Raw genomic sequence first — 17,572 nt, 5'->3', positions numbered from 1 at the left:
TTAGGAGGCGCTATTTCACTGTCAGGGGGGCTAGGGCCTGGAACCAGCTTCCAAAAGAAGTGGTGCTGGCTCCTACCCTGGGGGTCTTTAAAAAAAGGCTGGATGAACATCTGGCCGGGGTTGTTTGACCCCAGTACGCTTTCCTGCCATGGCAGGGGATCAGACTAGATGATCTCCTCAGGCCACTTCCAACCCTAGCCCCTACAAACTATGAAACTATGAAACTATAAAGAAGCTGCAGTGTCTCTTTCCTTCAGATCCTCAAGCAGCAGTCCAGAGGGGAGCATGCTGGCCCACGGAGGGGCCGGCTCTGACTCTGGCTATGGCTGCAGCTCTGATTAGTGCTGTCTCTCCTTTTGTGAGAGCCTCCCTGCCCTCACTCCCAGCCCCGGCAGCCTGACGTCACCCTCTGTGGATTTCAATGTGCATTTTCTGGGCTTGCAGCCGAGTGTCGCAGATGCCCCCCCTTTCTCTCTCCTCCTTCCTGCCCCCCCCACCACCGGACCAGCCTGGCCGGGTTTGCAGCAAGCTGCTCCATGCTGGCTGGCACCGCAGACTCAGCAGCAGCAGAGTGGCAGGATGGAAGGGGCTGCCTGGTGATTGCCTATATAGAGGGGCTTGGGCGCAGGTGCTGGGAAGTTGCTGAGAAGCATGGAGAAGCACTGGTGCTCCCAAAAGGACAGCTGGGGTTTCCTGTGCATAGAGATTTGCATAGGGTTCACTCAGCTGCTCTTGCACACATCAACCCACACAATCAAATATCTGCATTACACCGGCAGTCCCATGCCAGTGTAATGCAGATGTGGCAAAAGTAAAAGATCTGTCCAGGGAGACTACAAGAGACATGATCACTGGGACTTCCAGACACCCAGGCACTAGAGCAGGCAGGCTGTGTGCATTTAAGGCCCCTGTGGCCACGGGACCTCATTCTAACACAGGGAACACGCACTCTCATGCACAAACACACTAAGACTTTCCCACTCACAGGCATGTACCTATAGGTGAACAGTTGCCCTAACTCAAGTGCACACACACCCAGCCTTACACAATCATGTACACCCAGCTTTGCACATGCTAGTGCCCTTGCACACACTGTCCTAATACATACCTATATAGACACATGGATTCACTCCCACCTGAACTTGCATACCAAGGGCTTCTTCCATGTGCGTGAGCACCCACCCATGGGCTCACATGCTCACATACACACCAGCTGAGCCCTGGCTTTGTCACTTGCACTTCATGCTCTGGAATGACTCAGAAATGGCTTCTACAGAATGTGCACTGATTTGGCCACTTCAGTTTAAAAGCACCTTATATCCACTTAGCAGACTGGATCAGGCTCCATTGATAAGGCTATGCTCTAACTGACCGGCTCCCCCAGGAGCCATCAGTTCAGTCAGTACACTGACTGCGTCTTGACCAGACCCCATCAGGCCAAACAGCTGGAACCAGGCATAGTGGGTCAGAGAACACACTACTTGTTCCCAGCCTGGCCCAGAGGGAGACGAGACCAAGCCAGCCAGGGGCAAGCCTATGTCCCACCTTGGGAAGGGGAGGATGGGCAATCCAAGGGCTGTAGTAGACTGGATAGGAAGTGTCATGGCTCAGCACTGTGAACTATCCATGCAGGGAAAGGGAAACTAGAGTGAGAGCAGGAGGGACACTGGACAACCATTCCCTGGTCCAGCTGCCCCCACTGACCATGCATGGTTTGGTTAGGGATGATCCTGCCTCAGGCAGGGGGCTGGACTAGATGACCTATAGAGGTCCCTTTCAGGCTTGCTTCTCTGTGATTCTGTGATATGAGGCCAGGGGCCTTTGAATATTGGATTGTCCTTTTCTGCAGACCTCGGGGCCCAGCTCTGAGATGCTGGGCACCCTTGTGAACATTGTTGGGAGCTGCAGGCACTCAGCATCTCTCCAGATCAGGCCTATATGTAAGCTTCTGTAGCCTACTGTCCGGGGAAGTGGGACACACAGCTCCCAGGGAATCGCAGCAGCTTGTCTTTGTAGAGTGCCCTTCACATCCAAGCAACTGGCCAGGTTAGGGGGATCGGCCCTTACCATCCACCCTGAGCTCCTGCCTGAGCTCCAATTACAGCTGGCAGTTTTGGGCCTTCTGCTGAGCGGGGCAATTTGCTTGGCTGTAATGTGAGCTCCCCTTGTTCCCTGACCATGCAGGGTAAATTCACTCTCCCTCCACTTTCTGAGAAGGGCCTGAACCCCAGTCTCAGAGACTCCCTGACCTTGGGTAAAGGCCCCTGCCATGAGCCCATCTTTATTATAGCATGAAAAGTCCCAAGAAGGAGCTCAAGGGATGAGTTTTCAAAGGAACCTGGTGGCTTTTGTACCTAGCACTGTGCCCTCAGGTGCCTGAGCCCTCAGGGAGTTTAAGGGAGCTACTACTGCTCACGCTACCACTCTCCCACAGCTGAAGAGGTAGAGAGGCCTATGCCACAGGAGAAGGGGTCTAGTTCTTCCTCACTCAGCATGTGTGGAAGCTATGGTCTCTCCTATCTGCAGCCAACAGATTTATTGGGGTCTTGTGAACATGTCATTCAGCTTCTGCCCCCAGGTTTGTGCTGGCAAGGAAAGGAGCTGTGCATAGAAAAAGAGAGATTGCGTGACTGAAGCAGGCATGCCGTGTGCCTTTGCTCCTACACTGGTCCCCACGGGAGATGCAGGTACTTCTTGGGCAGGCAATTTGTTTGTGACTCTTCGGGTTGAGTGTGCAGCATGTGCCATCTTTTGTGTTGTTAGCAGAGACTTAGCACGGGGGGGGGCCTGCCTCCTTCTCCATGGGCCCAGGGGGGCAGTCAGATGCAGGGCAGAAGCCTCTCTCTGGCTGGGAGAAGGAAAGTGGATGCTGTGCAGTCTCGCCTGCGAAACAGCCATCTCTCTAGCACTAAGGCTAAGTGCTGCACGAAACAGCAGGAGACTCATCTGAGCTGCGAGGGCCCCCTAGGGTTAGGAGCTGCAAAAGAGGCCTGCTTAGTTCAGTTCCACGTGCTTGTTAAGTGTGACAGGCTCCACCTTTGGGATGTTTTCTGTAGAGGCAAATGTCCTGGAGCTCTACAACTTGAGCACTCAGAGCTCTCAGCAGAGCTCAGCTCTGCAAGGACATGAGCCATAGTCGCCCCACATGAACAGGCCACTGATGCTTCCATATGAAGGAGCCCTCCCCCCTGAGCTTGTGGTGACCCCAATGCTCTGTGGGAGCAAAGGGGGGCACTATGGCCAATTCAATAAAGAGAACCAGCCCGCTTGAGTCAGTGCTGGATGCAGTGCCTCAGTGCTGGGGGACTCTGCTGCTGGAGATCTTTGGGAGGATATACTGAAATGACATCCCAACCTCGGGTGGCCATTAAATATCCCCTGGTACTGTTATCAAGAGGAGACAGTCACCTCAGTTCCCTGCCCAAATCCCAAGTGGCTGGAAATCTGCCCTGCATAGCCAGCTGGAGCTGGAATCTGCCTTCATACAAACGGTTGCCATTACGATTTTGGAAATGAGTGCCATGTCTCCCCCCAGAGGCAGCTGCATTTCACCATAAAATGATTGTTGTCAATGCTTTGTGGGACTCCAGGATATAAGATACTAGGGAAACAGAAGATACTTGACCAGGCTTCTCTTTATGATTTGATTTATTTCAAGGCCCTGACAAAAATTCCCAGTTCACCATACAGTCCACCCCAGCCTGAGCGCTCCCTTGATCTCATCTATCTCTCCCCTGCCTTTCTGCAGAAGCTCCCCTCTTTGAGCACCATAGACTGCTCAGGAAGAGGGGGCCCATCAGAGATTGCACAAGCCATATTTTCACATAGGCACAGATGAGTTCTTTATGGTTTGGAATTTGCTGCTCCACTAATTTTGTCATCTCTTTGCTTTGCTGTTGCAGGGATTGATTAATGCACTGGCCCTGGAGCCCGGGCCCTGGGGCCCCTGCCAATCAGAGGCTTCCTGGGGAATGGAGCAGGGACCCGCCATGCTCCCCATCCTGCAGGGGAAAGTCCTGTGAAGTACTGGAACTTGTCTGACTTCTCCATGGGGATGGTCAGGGTGAGGTGGCAGCGAGGATCCCTGCCAACCCTGCCACTTACTGCCCACCTGATCTGTCTCTCTCTCATCCCTGTGCCTGGAAGGAGCCTGCTCCTGCCCTTCCTCCCTCCCAATAGTCAGGTCACAGGGCAGGCAGATGGCTCACGACAGGCTGCCGTGCCGCTGAGGGTGGGTGCAGAGTGTGTGTCTGTATGCAAGTGTCTGTGGGGGAGTGTGTTGCGGGGGACGCAACCCCAAACTGACCCCAGACCACACCAGATCCCCCTGCAGGGCAGCACGCAGTTCTTTAGTCCTGCTGCCAAGGGCTGCTTTGGGGCACAGAGAAGGGGAATCCCACTGCCCCCGAGATGCTTCCTGAAGTTCTTGACCCCAAATAAGGCTGCTGATAGAGGTGTCTGCATCTCTCCCGAGTGATGGCAGCTTGTTTGGGGAAGTGTGAGCTCTTCCAGGGGTTGATTAGATACAGCTCTGTCTGTCTATCTGTCTGCCTAAAGAGATACATTATATAGAGAAAGAAAGATTGTGTATATGTGTGTATGTATGTATACATCTATATAGATATCTATATAGAGAGAAATACAGGTATAGAGAAAAAGAGAGAGATCGTGTGTGTATATATGTATATATATATCAATATATCTATACATTTTGGTTACATAATTATTTGATGGTGGCATTAAAACACAGGTGTAATGGGTATATAAAAGAGAGAGCTTTACAGTATATGAAGTTTAGCACAAATTTAATGTTTCAGGAAAGATAAAAAAAATTCGAGACGTATTGTGTAGGCCTTCTGCTTTATTTTAATTGCAAGAATCACTAACGGTATTCTTAGACTCGTACTCAAGGTAGGTATGGTCTGTATTTTTCTTGTAGTAGTTTACTGTAATGTAGGTACAATGTAAAATATGTATTAAAAATAGTTAAACAAGAGTCTACATGACCACTAAACTAAAACATTTTTCCTCTCGTGTTATTATATGTTTATGGCAATCCCATGCATCTTAGTCATTTTCCTAAGGCAGTTGTTTTATTTAGTTTTGTGTGTGCCAAATCTGAGTAGTTAATTTTGACATCGCATGTTGTCCTTTATTTATTAATGCACTGTGTAAACATTTAATGGGTCTATTTATTAATGCTTTTTGATACATTCATGTTTATAATGGAGGATGGGGGGCCTCCAATGTTCTGTTTGCCCAGGGCCCAAATAAATCTCAATCTGCCACTGCTGTTTGTCCTGCATTTCAGGAACCCTTCCCTCCTTCTCCCTTCCCCCCACCGCACCATGCCTCACCCTCCTCCAGTAACTCAGGCAGGTCTAAGAGGAAGATGCACCAGGAAGACAATCCATCAGCTCAAATATCACTGAGTTTTACAGAGACACGAGGAAAAAGAGATGCAGAAAACGATTGACCTTTCAAACAGTCGCGTTCTTGGGTTCCCTCCCTCGTCTGGAAGCTCCTCACTCTCCACCATAACCTTCTCTTCTCCATCCCTGCATTTATTTAGAAACACCATCAATAATTAAGAGGCTGCCAGTGTGCTCTGCTGCAGCACTGACAGGTCTCTCTGCTGTTTCCTGCTTTCAGGCTGGCCCCTTTAGTGCTTTAGGCTTGTCATTTTCTGGCTGTGTCTTATCAGAAAGGTAGGATTAATCGGCCTGGAACAGACCCTGCCTATTCCCTCTTACCAGGAAGACCCCTCCAGCCTGCTAGCTCTCCTCTTGCTCTCCCTGGACTAAGCAAAGCCGGGAGCCACTTAGTCCTTACCCCTACCATAGATAGCAAAGCAAATCAAGAGTCTGTCTAGTCTGGTTTCCCAGCTCATGTTGCACTGGCTCACCACTGCTGTAGAGAGTCCACTCCTCAAGATGGCAGCTCTCTTGCCCTGCATCAGTACAGCACCTAGCACAGAGGAGACCTGACTAGCAATTAATCCACTGGGTCCTACACCAGGTCAAAGGGATGGCCTTACAAGGCTGGCATCCTGCCACCGGAAGTAGTGGAAAGGCCCCAAAGACATATCATTGTCCAGTTGTGTTACAGGGAGATTCCTTCTATATGTCAGTGTATGTCACCAGTTCCTGATATCAGGAAAAGCTTCACTGTTAGAACAGTGGAACAGACTGCCTAGGGAAGTTGTGAACTCTGCATCATTGGAGGTGTTCAAGAAGAGGTTGGACAGCCACTGGTCAGGGATGATCTAGGTGTAACTATGTCCATGATCTACTATGGATCTTTCCCATGCTTCTGGGATTTGTTGGTTGCCCTCTCCTCCCCCACACTTTTGCTGCTACATGTGTTGGGGTGTTTTTAAGCCTTCCTTGGAGGCATTGGGTGTTGGCTTCTCTCTTGGGGCAGGGGCCAGCCTGATCCAGACAGGGGCTCAGAGATGGAGAAGGTGAGGGAGGTGGCTTGGTGTAGTGAAATGAGGCCACTGCACTCCTCAGAGAGAGCAGCCTTCCTCCCATCCCAGGATGAGCTCTGGTATGGACTGTTGGATCTTTTGCAACCTCTACAGTGGAGGGCATGACCCTCTACCTGGGATCTCTTGAGAATATCTTAACAACCTTTTATAGAAGCAGGTGGCAGGTGTGGGTATTATGTCTGTGTTGTGTCAGGGTTGATGGTAGTTTTATGAAGAGTTTAGATAATGGATTGCATAGGATGGTCTGGATAGGGATGATTCTGCCTCAGGCAGGAGATTGGACCTCTGGAGGTCCCTTCCAGCCCTCATTCTCCATGATTCTATTGACCCAGTGCATTTATTCCAGTATAATTGCAGGTATAGTGGGGAGGGGGCTGATATGTAGACAGGTGCATGCCATCCTCATCCATTGCAATGTCTGAGCCTTTTGATTTCTGCTGAGCCATTTGCTTTGACTGTATTCTGCAGCAAGGAGTCCCACAGGCTCACTGCACATTGCTGGGAAAGCTGTGCCCATCGTCTGTGTAAGTGGGTGCCTGTTCATTCCATTGAGTGGATTCTCATGTCTCTGGCACTGACTATGTACCAAGAGATCTGTTTTCAGAAGCAGCCCCTCCACCTCGGCTGGCAGTGGCCACCTTTATACCAGCCCCTCAATACTGCATGCATGAACCCAGCCCCACTGAAGGTCTATGGATAGCAATGGGGTGGGGGCTGAGTGTGCTGGGGTGAATCAAGCAGGCCAGCTAGAAAATGGGGCTAAGTTGCATTAAATATTTTGGGAAAAGGAGCTTGTATTTTAAAGCATAAGGGATATGGGGGGCTGTCAGCACTCCTGCCCCTGGAAATCAGCCACACTTTCCTCTGTGGTGCTGGAGAGAACACTGCAGAGAAGGCTGGAGAGGACACTCCTCTCTCACCAGGAAAGCATCACCAGGACCTCCCAGGACCTTGTCATTTCTGGCTGCTAGGGCTGTGGGTGTCACAACTCAAGGGTGTGATTTTGTTTGTGTGCGCTTCGGCACTGCTAAATTATTTCCCGCCACCAGGAGCTTTCTTTGCAGGGTGCATTTCTTAGTTGCAAAGAGAAATGCACGGTGCAAAGGAGTTCCCGCCATTCACATGCAAATTTGTGTCCCACTATTGGCCAGTTCTAAATTATTCCCACGTGGCGGCTAGCGATTGGCTGGGTCGCCGCGAAAAAAGGTTTTTGCGTTTCCGCCCAAGTTGGAGAAAACCCAGCGCAGGCTATAGGGGTCTGATCAACCTCTGGCCTCTCCCCGTCGCCGAACGATCCCTCGACGAACCCCTTCCCTGTGCGCAAGTTCCACGGAGCCTAGCAAACTTCGTGTGAGTGTATCCAGAGCTCTACCCGGGTTCGAGTCCTGCAGGTTTATCTTCCCGTCGCCGAAAACCCATTGCGACGTACTCTCATGTTTTGCATCTTCCCGTCGCCGAAAACCCCCTGCGATGTACTCTCGTGCCCTGCAGGTTCGAGTTTTGTTTTGTTTTGTTTTGTAACTGCAACTCAAGCAAGTTTTCCTGCCTGCACCGCGACCATCTTCAGTGTAAGTAAAATAATCTTTAATCAACCGCTAAGCGTCCGTGCCTAATTCTAGCCCGCCGGCCTGCATTCCCCGACCCAGCGCGTCTGGGCTGCTGGCCACAGCCCGCCGCGCACAGGCCCCCGAGGGCCTCGGACCGCACCCGGCCCGCACAGTGGGAAACTCAGGTTTTGAACACCAAGGACTTCAGTGCTGGCTGCCTCCTTGAACGCTTGTGCTGAAAGCTGAAATGGGTGGGAAAGCAGAACTCCTTGAACTTTCAAGCTGAGACTCTTCAGGTGTTTTACTGACCTGCTTGGGCTTACTTGACTTGACCTTAATGGGTGATGGCTGTTGGTGATGTCACCTCGGAAAGTGCTGCAGTGCACTCCAGTTGCAGCCCATTCTGTTGGCGTGTTGGGCCTAGGTTCTGCAGTGAATATAAGTTCCTATGCTGGTGCATGTCTGGGGAGAGAGGGAGGGAAGTAAGGAGGGAGGGTGTGTGCATGTGTGCATGCACGCATATATGCAGGCATGCATGCCTTTGTGTGTGTATCCCATTGTTATCCTGTTGCTTTCAGGAGCTGTCTCAGTTTCTGACACGTTGATGAGACCATTAGAAATGGCCAGACAAGCCCAGGGATGTCAATGTGGCTGAGCTTACCCACCGAGTGTCTATCAGTGACTCTCAGAGCTCCCACATGTGGGCTTCAAGCACTCCTTCCTCACTGCCCAATCCTTAGAGGAAAGTTGGGCGGTGTGGGGAACCTTTCCCCTGTCCCAGTACCTTGCTGCAGTGTTGTGGGGGGGCAGGGAAGGAGTTCCCTTTTCCCCCTTCAGGGGCTGGGAAGCCAGCAAGTGGTTACAGCAGCAGTAAGAGGCTAATCAGTCACAGGGAGTTACTCAGTAGGACAGTGATGTGTAGCTGGAGGGCCCCCTGGGCCTGTCAGTGCCATTGGGAGCGTCAAGGTGAACAGGGAATGGGGCACAGAAGTACAGTATCAACTCAGCAGCCCATGGAGCATGAACTCTCAGGCTGTCCTATCCCATCAGCATTCAGTGCTCATCACACAGCCCACACTGGACCAGCATGGAGAGGGCCCTTCCTCACCTGATCTGCCTCTCCACCTGGCTGAGGTCTTCCCCAGTAACCCCAGAGGCAGCACAGAACCCCTGATGGTGCCAGAGGTCTGGTAAAGGGGGATGTCATCTCCCCACTCCTTCTGTACTGTATATCCCTGTTCGTGTCAGCTGTCTTCTGAGTCCACCCAGCCCAGCCCATCCAGGGGAGAGGGACTGGAGAAGAGGATACCAGAGTAGGGCTGAGGACATCTCCCAGCTCTCTCTGTCACTTCTTTGCTCTCTCATCTGTTGGTTAAGCTCTGCACCTCCCTTAGAGCAGGGAACAGCCTCATCCAGAGGCTCAGAAATAGAAAAGGTGAGGGAGAAGTAGCTGCTAGTTGAATGGAACAAGGCCCCTGCACCCCTCAAAGAGAGCAGCCTTCCTCCCCAGCCCACGATGGGCTCAGCCTCTGCTCCAGACATCAGGGATCTCCAGGCAGCCAGATGAGAACCCCTATGAAGGACAGAGGGACCACATAAAGAGTCATTTGCCTGGACATTTCACATATGCCCCTTCCCCTGACACAGGGATGGTTCTTCCTCACCCTCTCTTGCAGGAAAAAGGGATGGAGCTAATGTGTCCCAGAGTCTGCTAGCATCCCTTGCCGCATATCACAGGGATGAAAAATGACCTAAGGACTTCAGCTGGAGAGTTTCTTAGTAACACATCAGCTCTGGTTCTACTGACCAGGATTTGACCCATCTCCAGTAAGGGAGAAATACAGGTACTAAGATGTACCAGCTCAGAGCATGAAGGGAAAAGGGGAAAATAAATGCCTGATGAGGGATTTCAAGATGCCCAGCACAGACCCCCTAAGAAGCAGCAGTAGCTTCTTGGAAACGTTTAATGTTAAACTGTTTGGACTATCACAGAAGCCTCAGTCTTACATAGGGACTCCCACTGTACTAGATGCTCCCACTGTACATAGTATGATCTCTTGGCTTCTAACCTCCAGCTGATCAGCCTTGGGCCCATACTTTCTCCTCTCTAGGCCTTGATCTCCCAGGCTGTTCGAAGGAAATAACAAAACTTAACTAACCTCAGAGGTGCTGAGAGAATATAGTCTCCACTAGCAGCATCTCCTTCCAGATGCTGCAACCAGTGTGACCACCACACCAGACCCAGCCCAGCTGCCTGGCTACTCCAGCCCATCTGCTCCACACCCACTGCTGAGAGCAGGTAGGCAGGGTCTCCATGGAAACTGGCCTAGGACCCCCCACAGGCAAAGTGTGCTTGACCGGGTGGATGGGATAGGGCCGCAGGTGGGCAGGGCATGGTGTGCAGGAATAGGATAGGTAGGCAAGGCTGGAGTCGGGGTCAGGGCCAGGACTGCAGGGCAGTGGGGGCACAGAGCTGTGCAGGCAGTGGATCGTGGCTCTGCCCCAGGCCCTGGCCCCGTGCTGTCACTGTCTTGTGATCCTGGCCCCGGCTACCCATCCCATAACTGTACGCTGCTCCCAGCCTGCCCACAGCTCCATCCCATCCACCTAGCCAAGCACGCCCTAGCTGCAGAGGTCCCAGGCCTGCCCACAGAAGTCTCTATGGAGACCTTGCCCTGTGGATCGGTCTAGTAATCTACCTCTTAGGGAACTTTTGGTGAGCTGTTGCAGGCTGCAAGGCGGTGGGAGGGAGATGCGAGCTGTTGCAGGCTGCAAGGCGGTGGGAGGGGGGTGCGGGGTGCTGCCCTGGCCTGCAACAGCTCACCAAAACTCCTCAAGTGGCCCTCCAGCCAAAAAGTTGCCAAACCCTGGCTCAGACACTATTGCTGTCAGGATCATTGCTTTATCTTTTGCAGTGTTATCTTTTTGCTCCTAATTTAAATAAGGGGCTGAGGTAGGAAAATCTGGTTAAACATTAGACAGAGCTGCTTGCTGGAAAGCAGGGACCTGGCAAAACACTGTGTTGAAATAAGAAGCTTTGGATGCTAGTTAGAAAGGGACCTGTGGGGAAGGGGGAGAGAAAAGGGGGGCTGCAGTCCTAATGTAAGCACTGCACAATCATTAATTATAACAGAGCCTGGGAGCCGCATGTGAGGGGCTGCTTCTATCTAGGTTCTCTTCTACCAGGCAGCCACTTTTGTCTTCACTTCTGCCTGTCCCTATGGCTCCACTGACCCCAGATTTGGACAGCAGAGAGCCTGGGAAAGCTCTGCAGCCTGAGAATTATCCAGCCTGCAGCTGTCCCTTCATCTTCATCCCCGATGTCTCTGGAGGAGGCAGGGAGCCTGGCATGCCTTGTGTTGGAGCATACTTCATTTAATTTTTAATTGGCATTTGGATAAAATAGAACACGCTCTGTCACTCGGCCAGGCTGGTAATGGGGAGGAGAGGGGCCTGACCTCTCTGGCCTGCCAGGAGGGAGAGCTCTGAGAACTGAGGGAGAGCCCCACTGGCAAAGAGAGAAAGTGCAAGAGAGATCTGAAGGCAGATCATGGAGAGCAAAGCCCGAGAGATCCCCAGGCAAGGATCCTCCCAGCTTGGCTCCTTTCATCTTTCAGCAGACAAAAAAATAATCCATCTGAAATTAACCAAGATCCGGTAAATTGACTTTAAAAATGCAGTGACTGCTGAGCTTTCTAATCTTGGAGTTCTTGTTTTGGAGGCCCACTCAGGAGTGGAAGCATCACGGATCAGATACTAGGGCTCATATCCACCCTCCCCTCCCCAGCCTAGGATGGCATCCAAGCAAAATGGGAGCTAGGTTTGGGAATTATCAACATGGAAAAAGGGTCAAAGAGTCATAGCAGTCATCCTAGACTTAGGATTCACTAGCAAAGATGAATGGCTAGCTGTGTTAGCTCAGGTGGAGCACTGAGCTACACCATGATGAGAAATGGGCAATACAGGCAACCTTTGCCATTTGTGGGGGAACCGTTCTAGAGATCCCCACGAATGGCAAAATCCGCAAATACAGCACTGTGTTCATGAATGTCATAAACGCAGTGCCCCTGGCAGCTGGGGGAGGCACAGCTGCGCTGGTGACGGTGGGAGCCCGGCCAGCGGCAAGCGCGGAGCTCCCAAGGAGCTCCTGTAAGCGTATTTAAGATGCAGGTTCAGCATTCGCAAACATTTGAAACCACGAATGCCGAACCCACAAATAGTGAGGGTTTCCCATACTGCTTCTGGTACCTTTGGATCTCTACAGGCACTGACTCAGTGCAGACATAGTCACTGAGGTAGGTAGGAACAACACAAAGGACAACCTTGAAGGCTTAGACATCCTGCTCCTGGATGTTACACCAAACTGGGACAGGGCAGAGACCCAGGCAGACAGCCAAGGCTGAAGACTCCCTAGTGCAGATCACAGTGGGTGGCCTGGACCCCACCTTTTTTCCAGCCCCCATAATAGAGTCATGCCAGGGGTTAGCAGGGGGCATGCCAACATGCACAGGTGAGGTGGCCAGACTGCTGTTATCTCTTGGCTGGTACAATCACACAGGGAAGGACCTGCAAATCCATCACAAGCTTTAGTAAGATCTGGCACAGCTGCTCTTCCTGCACTGGGGGCTGAGGCATCGCCCAGTGAGGACTGACATATGGAAGATGCAAGTGGTCTTGAAGCTGGCTTTGTCCCTCTTTCCTGGGCTGCCTCTCCTGGAAGGCACCGCTTAGGGTTTTAGCTTTAGGTGGATAATGAAGAAAAATCAGTGTTGTATTTTCATCCCATGTAATGCAACACAAACAGAAGTCCTCCTACTTCATAGCCTGGTAATACCAACACTGACTGATGTGGGGAAGAAGGCAGTTCTCTATGGGGACAAAGAAGTTCCCAGCTGCCCCCCACAGGGATTTCTGAATCTTCCTGTGAAGCAACTGGGCTGGACAGGACACAAGACAAGGTATCAGACTGCAGGTCTGAACTGCCCCAGCAGCATGGCAGGGATCCTAATGCAGCTGTGCTTGTGACCTCTCTGGAGGGGCAAGGATACCATACAACAGGGAACCCTCAGCAAGGTCTCATTGGTGATAGCTAATTTTTGTTTTTCTCTTTTTGGGGGTGTTGCAAGGAGAGCCTCTTTGACTCTTCCACCTCCCCACCCCCTTAGTAGCTTGGCACGCACATCCTGCTCCTGTCCCACACTTGGCCAGGGTGAGCATACTGGTGAACATGACCTCCCTCCCTGCACTGAGCAGTCTTGGGCAAGTGCCTGCAAGATGTCCCAATGAGATAAAGCCCTGCCAGGGCTGCTGTGTGCTGCACCCCACAGAATAGTAGCAAGCAGCGAATGGGTTCACTGCAATGTTCTCCTCTCTCTCTGTCGGCCTGGAGAGGGGGAAGGGTGGTGGTGGAACCAAATCCAATCTAATTAAGGGTAATTACCATTCATCCCAGGAAACGGCAGGAGATGGAACCCACTTTCTCCCGGTCTATTAATAGCTGTCAGCAGATGCCTGGGTCCTGCTGGGATCTAGGCAAAATCGGAAAGCATTGGGAGGGGGTGAACTCAGAGACACACAGGTCTCAGAGCTTCCTTTCTGCCTCATCTCTGCATGATGTTACCTCCCCTCCCCAGCAGAGAGAGGGGATGCAGTTTCCTCTAGGAGTGCAGCAGGCACAGGGAGCTTTTAACTCACATTTGGAAAGTGAATTCTCCAAGGTTTAGTGATCAGGCGCTGCAGTGGGTTGAAGCATTAACCTGTCCTTCTGGATACAGGATTCTGAAGCCTGACCTGAGTCACCAATTCAATGCAGGTGTCAACTTATTCTCATGAACCTCCTCTTTACTCTCAGCTGGACTTTCTGCCACAAAAGCAAGGCTTGTTGGGGCAGGTGACAGACCTCAACCAGGATCATGGAGCCAAGGACCACTATAAACATCCCTTCCCCACATCTTGCTCCAAGCAAAGAGCTCCTGGCACCTGAAATGAGGCCTGTACATTAAAAAACACCCTAAGCCCTACCCAAACCACTCTATCATATACACAATTTTGCCCCAGGGGCAGTATGAGAGGAACAAACAAAACATACATGACAAAGGTTAATCCTGTCACTGAAAGCCCCCCATATGCTAGCATGATGAGCAGGGTATAAAAAATCTTGCAGAATCACATGCTAATCCTATCAAGCTATTTACAGACATCGCAGAAGTGACACGTGCAGCATGTGATAGGCTCAAGGGCAGAATGGAGGTACCTTGGCAGTACTGGATGAGAGGAAGTTTGCATCAAATCTTCCTACAATTGGTCCCGTCAAAAATAAACACCCAAAGCACAAGTGCAGTTCCACCAGGTACAGTCTGTCACTAGCACAAATGGTACACTGTGCTCAGATAAATCATTTTGCTACTGGCAGCCCCATGGGGGAGAAACCAAGAAATCAGTTCAGCGAAGATGAGAACTGTGTTGGTGGGATACCCTAGCAGCTGAGCATAGCATCCTATAGAGAAGACACACACACACACACACCCCCACACACACACACCTGAGTTACCTTCTCTGCCAGTGGATTTCTCTGTCCTAATTTGTTGCTGATTAATGCCTGACAGTACTGACAGTCACGGGGAAATATAATCCAGGAATTCCCTGCTCTGGCTAAGTGAATTCCAGCTACTCCTGTGCTCTGTGCCACAAGGGATGAGGATTCCCCTGTGTTAATGGTGGGTTCTCCCAACTCATTAACCCTGCAGTGCAAAATGTCTGGAATAACAAGGGCTGCTTTGGCATCTTGTCAAGACTCCCATGGCATCCAGCCCTGTTATTTGCTTGCACTTGCATCTTCCTTGATGAGCAGGAACTGCTTGTTGTTCAAGTGCCTCAGCTAGAAAAACATGCAGCTGAAGAGCTTTGTGTTTTCCCTGCAGTGAGAGGCCGCCAGATAGGTGGAGGGAGGGAGTCCATCAGTTTGGTGCTAAGGCTACATTTCAGTCATCACTAAGCAGTGAAGCAAAGATGGTATTTACCCATTCTGTCACCATATGAGGCCACAGTCACCACAGCCTCTACCATCTAAGCCACAACCCTACAGGACAGTGTCACACGTGCTCCAGAGCTGGACATACAGCCATCCCATGGCAGCAGCAGAAAAACTGAGACAGCAGTAGTGAGGGGAAATGTGAGAGGACCTAGGAGGCTCCACTAAACAAAACTAATGCCATGGGCCAGGCAAAAACACAGAGAACCTACACGGGACAGCAGCCTCCAGTCAGATTGGTACTTGAGGCATCAACAGATAAACATCCACTCCTGTACTCTAAACTAGTGGTTCTCAACCTTTTTTGCATCACAACCCATTCGGCCAGTCCTGACCCAGTGCCCCTCGCTCCTGACCCACTACCCCCCCCCTCAGGCCCCAGCCTCCCAGTGTGTGGGCTGGTGGGGGGTGGCACATGGTGGGCCCCAAGCGGCCCCTTGCAGGCTGGAACTCTGCCAGCCTGCAAGGGAAAAGCCACAGTTTCCCATGTTTTTCTCCTTTAAAGGAAAATCCATTTTAAAAGTTTGTTCGCAACCCTTTCATATATTCCCGAGACCCACTTTTGGGTCATGACCCATGGGTTGAGAAACACTGGTCTATACTGCTATAAATCACACCAGGACCAGGAAGAGATTGACAGTTTTTGCTATGCCTTGCCACTAGGTGGTGGGGAAGCAGATAAGTCTATCCCATAATGGATGCAGACAGATAAAACCTAAAACACTGTGTAAGTTGCCCTTGAAGACTTTTACCCCTGATTCTTTCAGGGGTTATTCATCATAGAGCAAAGTTACCCAGCTGTAGGGGTTTGCATTGTCTGTCTGTTCCTGGTTTACACCAGTGTAATGCCAGTCCCATCAATGTAACTGTTTTGTCTGTCCATCCCCTTTCTCAGGATGTTGCTCAACATTTAGTAACAGCAGGGTGTTTGCATGCACACTGCATTGCAGGGCCAGAGCAGAGGTTTGTGGCTTGCTAAAGCAGCCTGAACTATTAGTACTGCATCACTATTAGGCACAAGCAACTGTGCGCTCAAGCCTCATTTGGATAAACTAGATATGTTCCCTTCTCAGAGTTTCACAGCACTGTCTCCCCTTTACCCTTCTATTCTGTGTTCTGCCCTTATCAAAACCACTTCCTTGCAACAAGAAATTATTTGGTGCACACAAACACACTTAGAGTAATGCTAAGAAATTAAAGATGGAGAAGCCTAATCTACTACTCCCCTCTTCCTAGCTCGTCTCAAGAGCTGTGCTGCAATTGTTTCCTTATAATCATGGCCCCACCACCTGAACAAGACACTGGATCCATGTTATCGTAGATCCAGAGGTATTAGTTGGAAATAAGATTTCATATCAGTTAAGTTCAACTGATTGTATGCTACCCCCAAATGCCAACATGTCCAGAGATTTGCACTGACAATGAATCATAGAGGCAGGAGGGGTAGGGAACAGGGAGGAGTTAGCAGTCAGATGGAGAACTGCTTTCCTTTTTAACCTATGAAGAGGATAAGACTGAGGGTCTTGGTGCTGGGAAAGGGATAAATCACTTTTTCTCTCTACCCCATTCACAGTGAACCAGGCTTTTGCTCTGCATTAATAAGGCTGGATTTGGGGTCAGTGTCCACCACTGCCACTCACAGTACTGAGAACATGCATTAATGAGATGTTTCTGCAAGAACAACCAGTATCTAAATAATCAATACTGGCATGTAATTTGCTGCTGTTAGGTTTCAGAGTTAACACCTACCTGAGCTAAATGAGCCAGTGCATCCCTTGCTCAAAGACACTGTTTTATGTGCTGTGCAAATGTAGGTGTTGCACAAACGGATAGTTTCATGCCCCTGGAGGCTTTTCCAATATACCTCAAGGAGAGAGTCACACACACACAGGCTGGATCCATCTCCAGTTTATTTGTTTGCAAACAGATCGACAAGGGAGTTCAATGCTCAAAGCTGAGTCGACCCCTAGCCATGCCCGAAGTTACATTTTTATACCTCTCATGAACAAGATTCCATTGTGGCAATCTGTGATTTGCTACAGTTTTCTGCAAAGTTTAGTACACGCGTAGTCCTAAAACGAGCAAGTAACAAGGGTTGCAAAATTTATGTGCAAAGCAGGCAATAACTAATCTTTGTGTTCCCACAGGAATCAGCCTTATTGCAAACCGAACATTTGTTCGGACTGTTCTTTATTATGCTACTGATTATCTAGTGCAGGAAGAAAGAAGAGAAAAAGAAACAATTTGCAGTTCTCAGCTGTGAGGTCTTTTGTGTAGTGAGATCATGAGACATTTTTGCCACAATTCCCCCCTCAAGATGCTTTCTAACTCTAATCTTAATAGGTTTCAGCCAGTGCTAATTTTTGATAATGCACAAGCATTTCTCGGTTGAAGACTGACTGAATTGTCCGTTTTATGAGGGCTATGAGACAGGGTAAAATACAGGGGAGCAAGCAAAGCATTGACATTAGCAGGCACAAGACGAGAAAAACTCCTTTTAACCAT

General features: G+C 50.4%; 1 protein-coding gene across 1 annotated transcript in view; it reads right to left on the bottom strand.

Moving 5' to 3' along the window:
- Window positions 1–2,748, bottom strand: part of LOC112549424 — a 39,082-nt gene extending 36,334 nt beyond the window's left edge. The window contains exon 1 of the mRNA XM_025197846.1: window positions 2,646–2,748. Within this exon, the coding sequence (XP_025053631.1) occupies window positions 2,646–2,748 (103 nt within the window). The remainder of the gene's footprint in view (window positions 1–2,645) is intronic.
- Window positions 2,749–17,572: the final 14,824 nt, after the last annotated feature.

Source organism: Alligator sinensis, unplaced genomic scaffold (genome assembly GCF_000455745.1).
Source record: "Alligator sinensis unplaced genomic scaffold, ASM45574v1 scaffold198_1, whole genome shotgun sequence".
NCBI classification, from domain to species: Eukaryota; Metazoa; Chordata; order Crocodylia; family Alligatoridae; genus Alligator; species Alligator sinensis.
The sequence above is the reverse complement of the archived record's forward strand: the minus strand, read 5'-3'. Positions and strand labels throughout refer to the sequence as shown.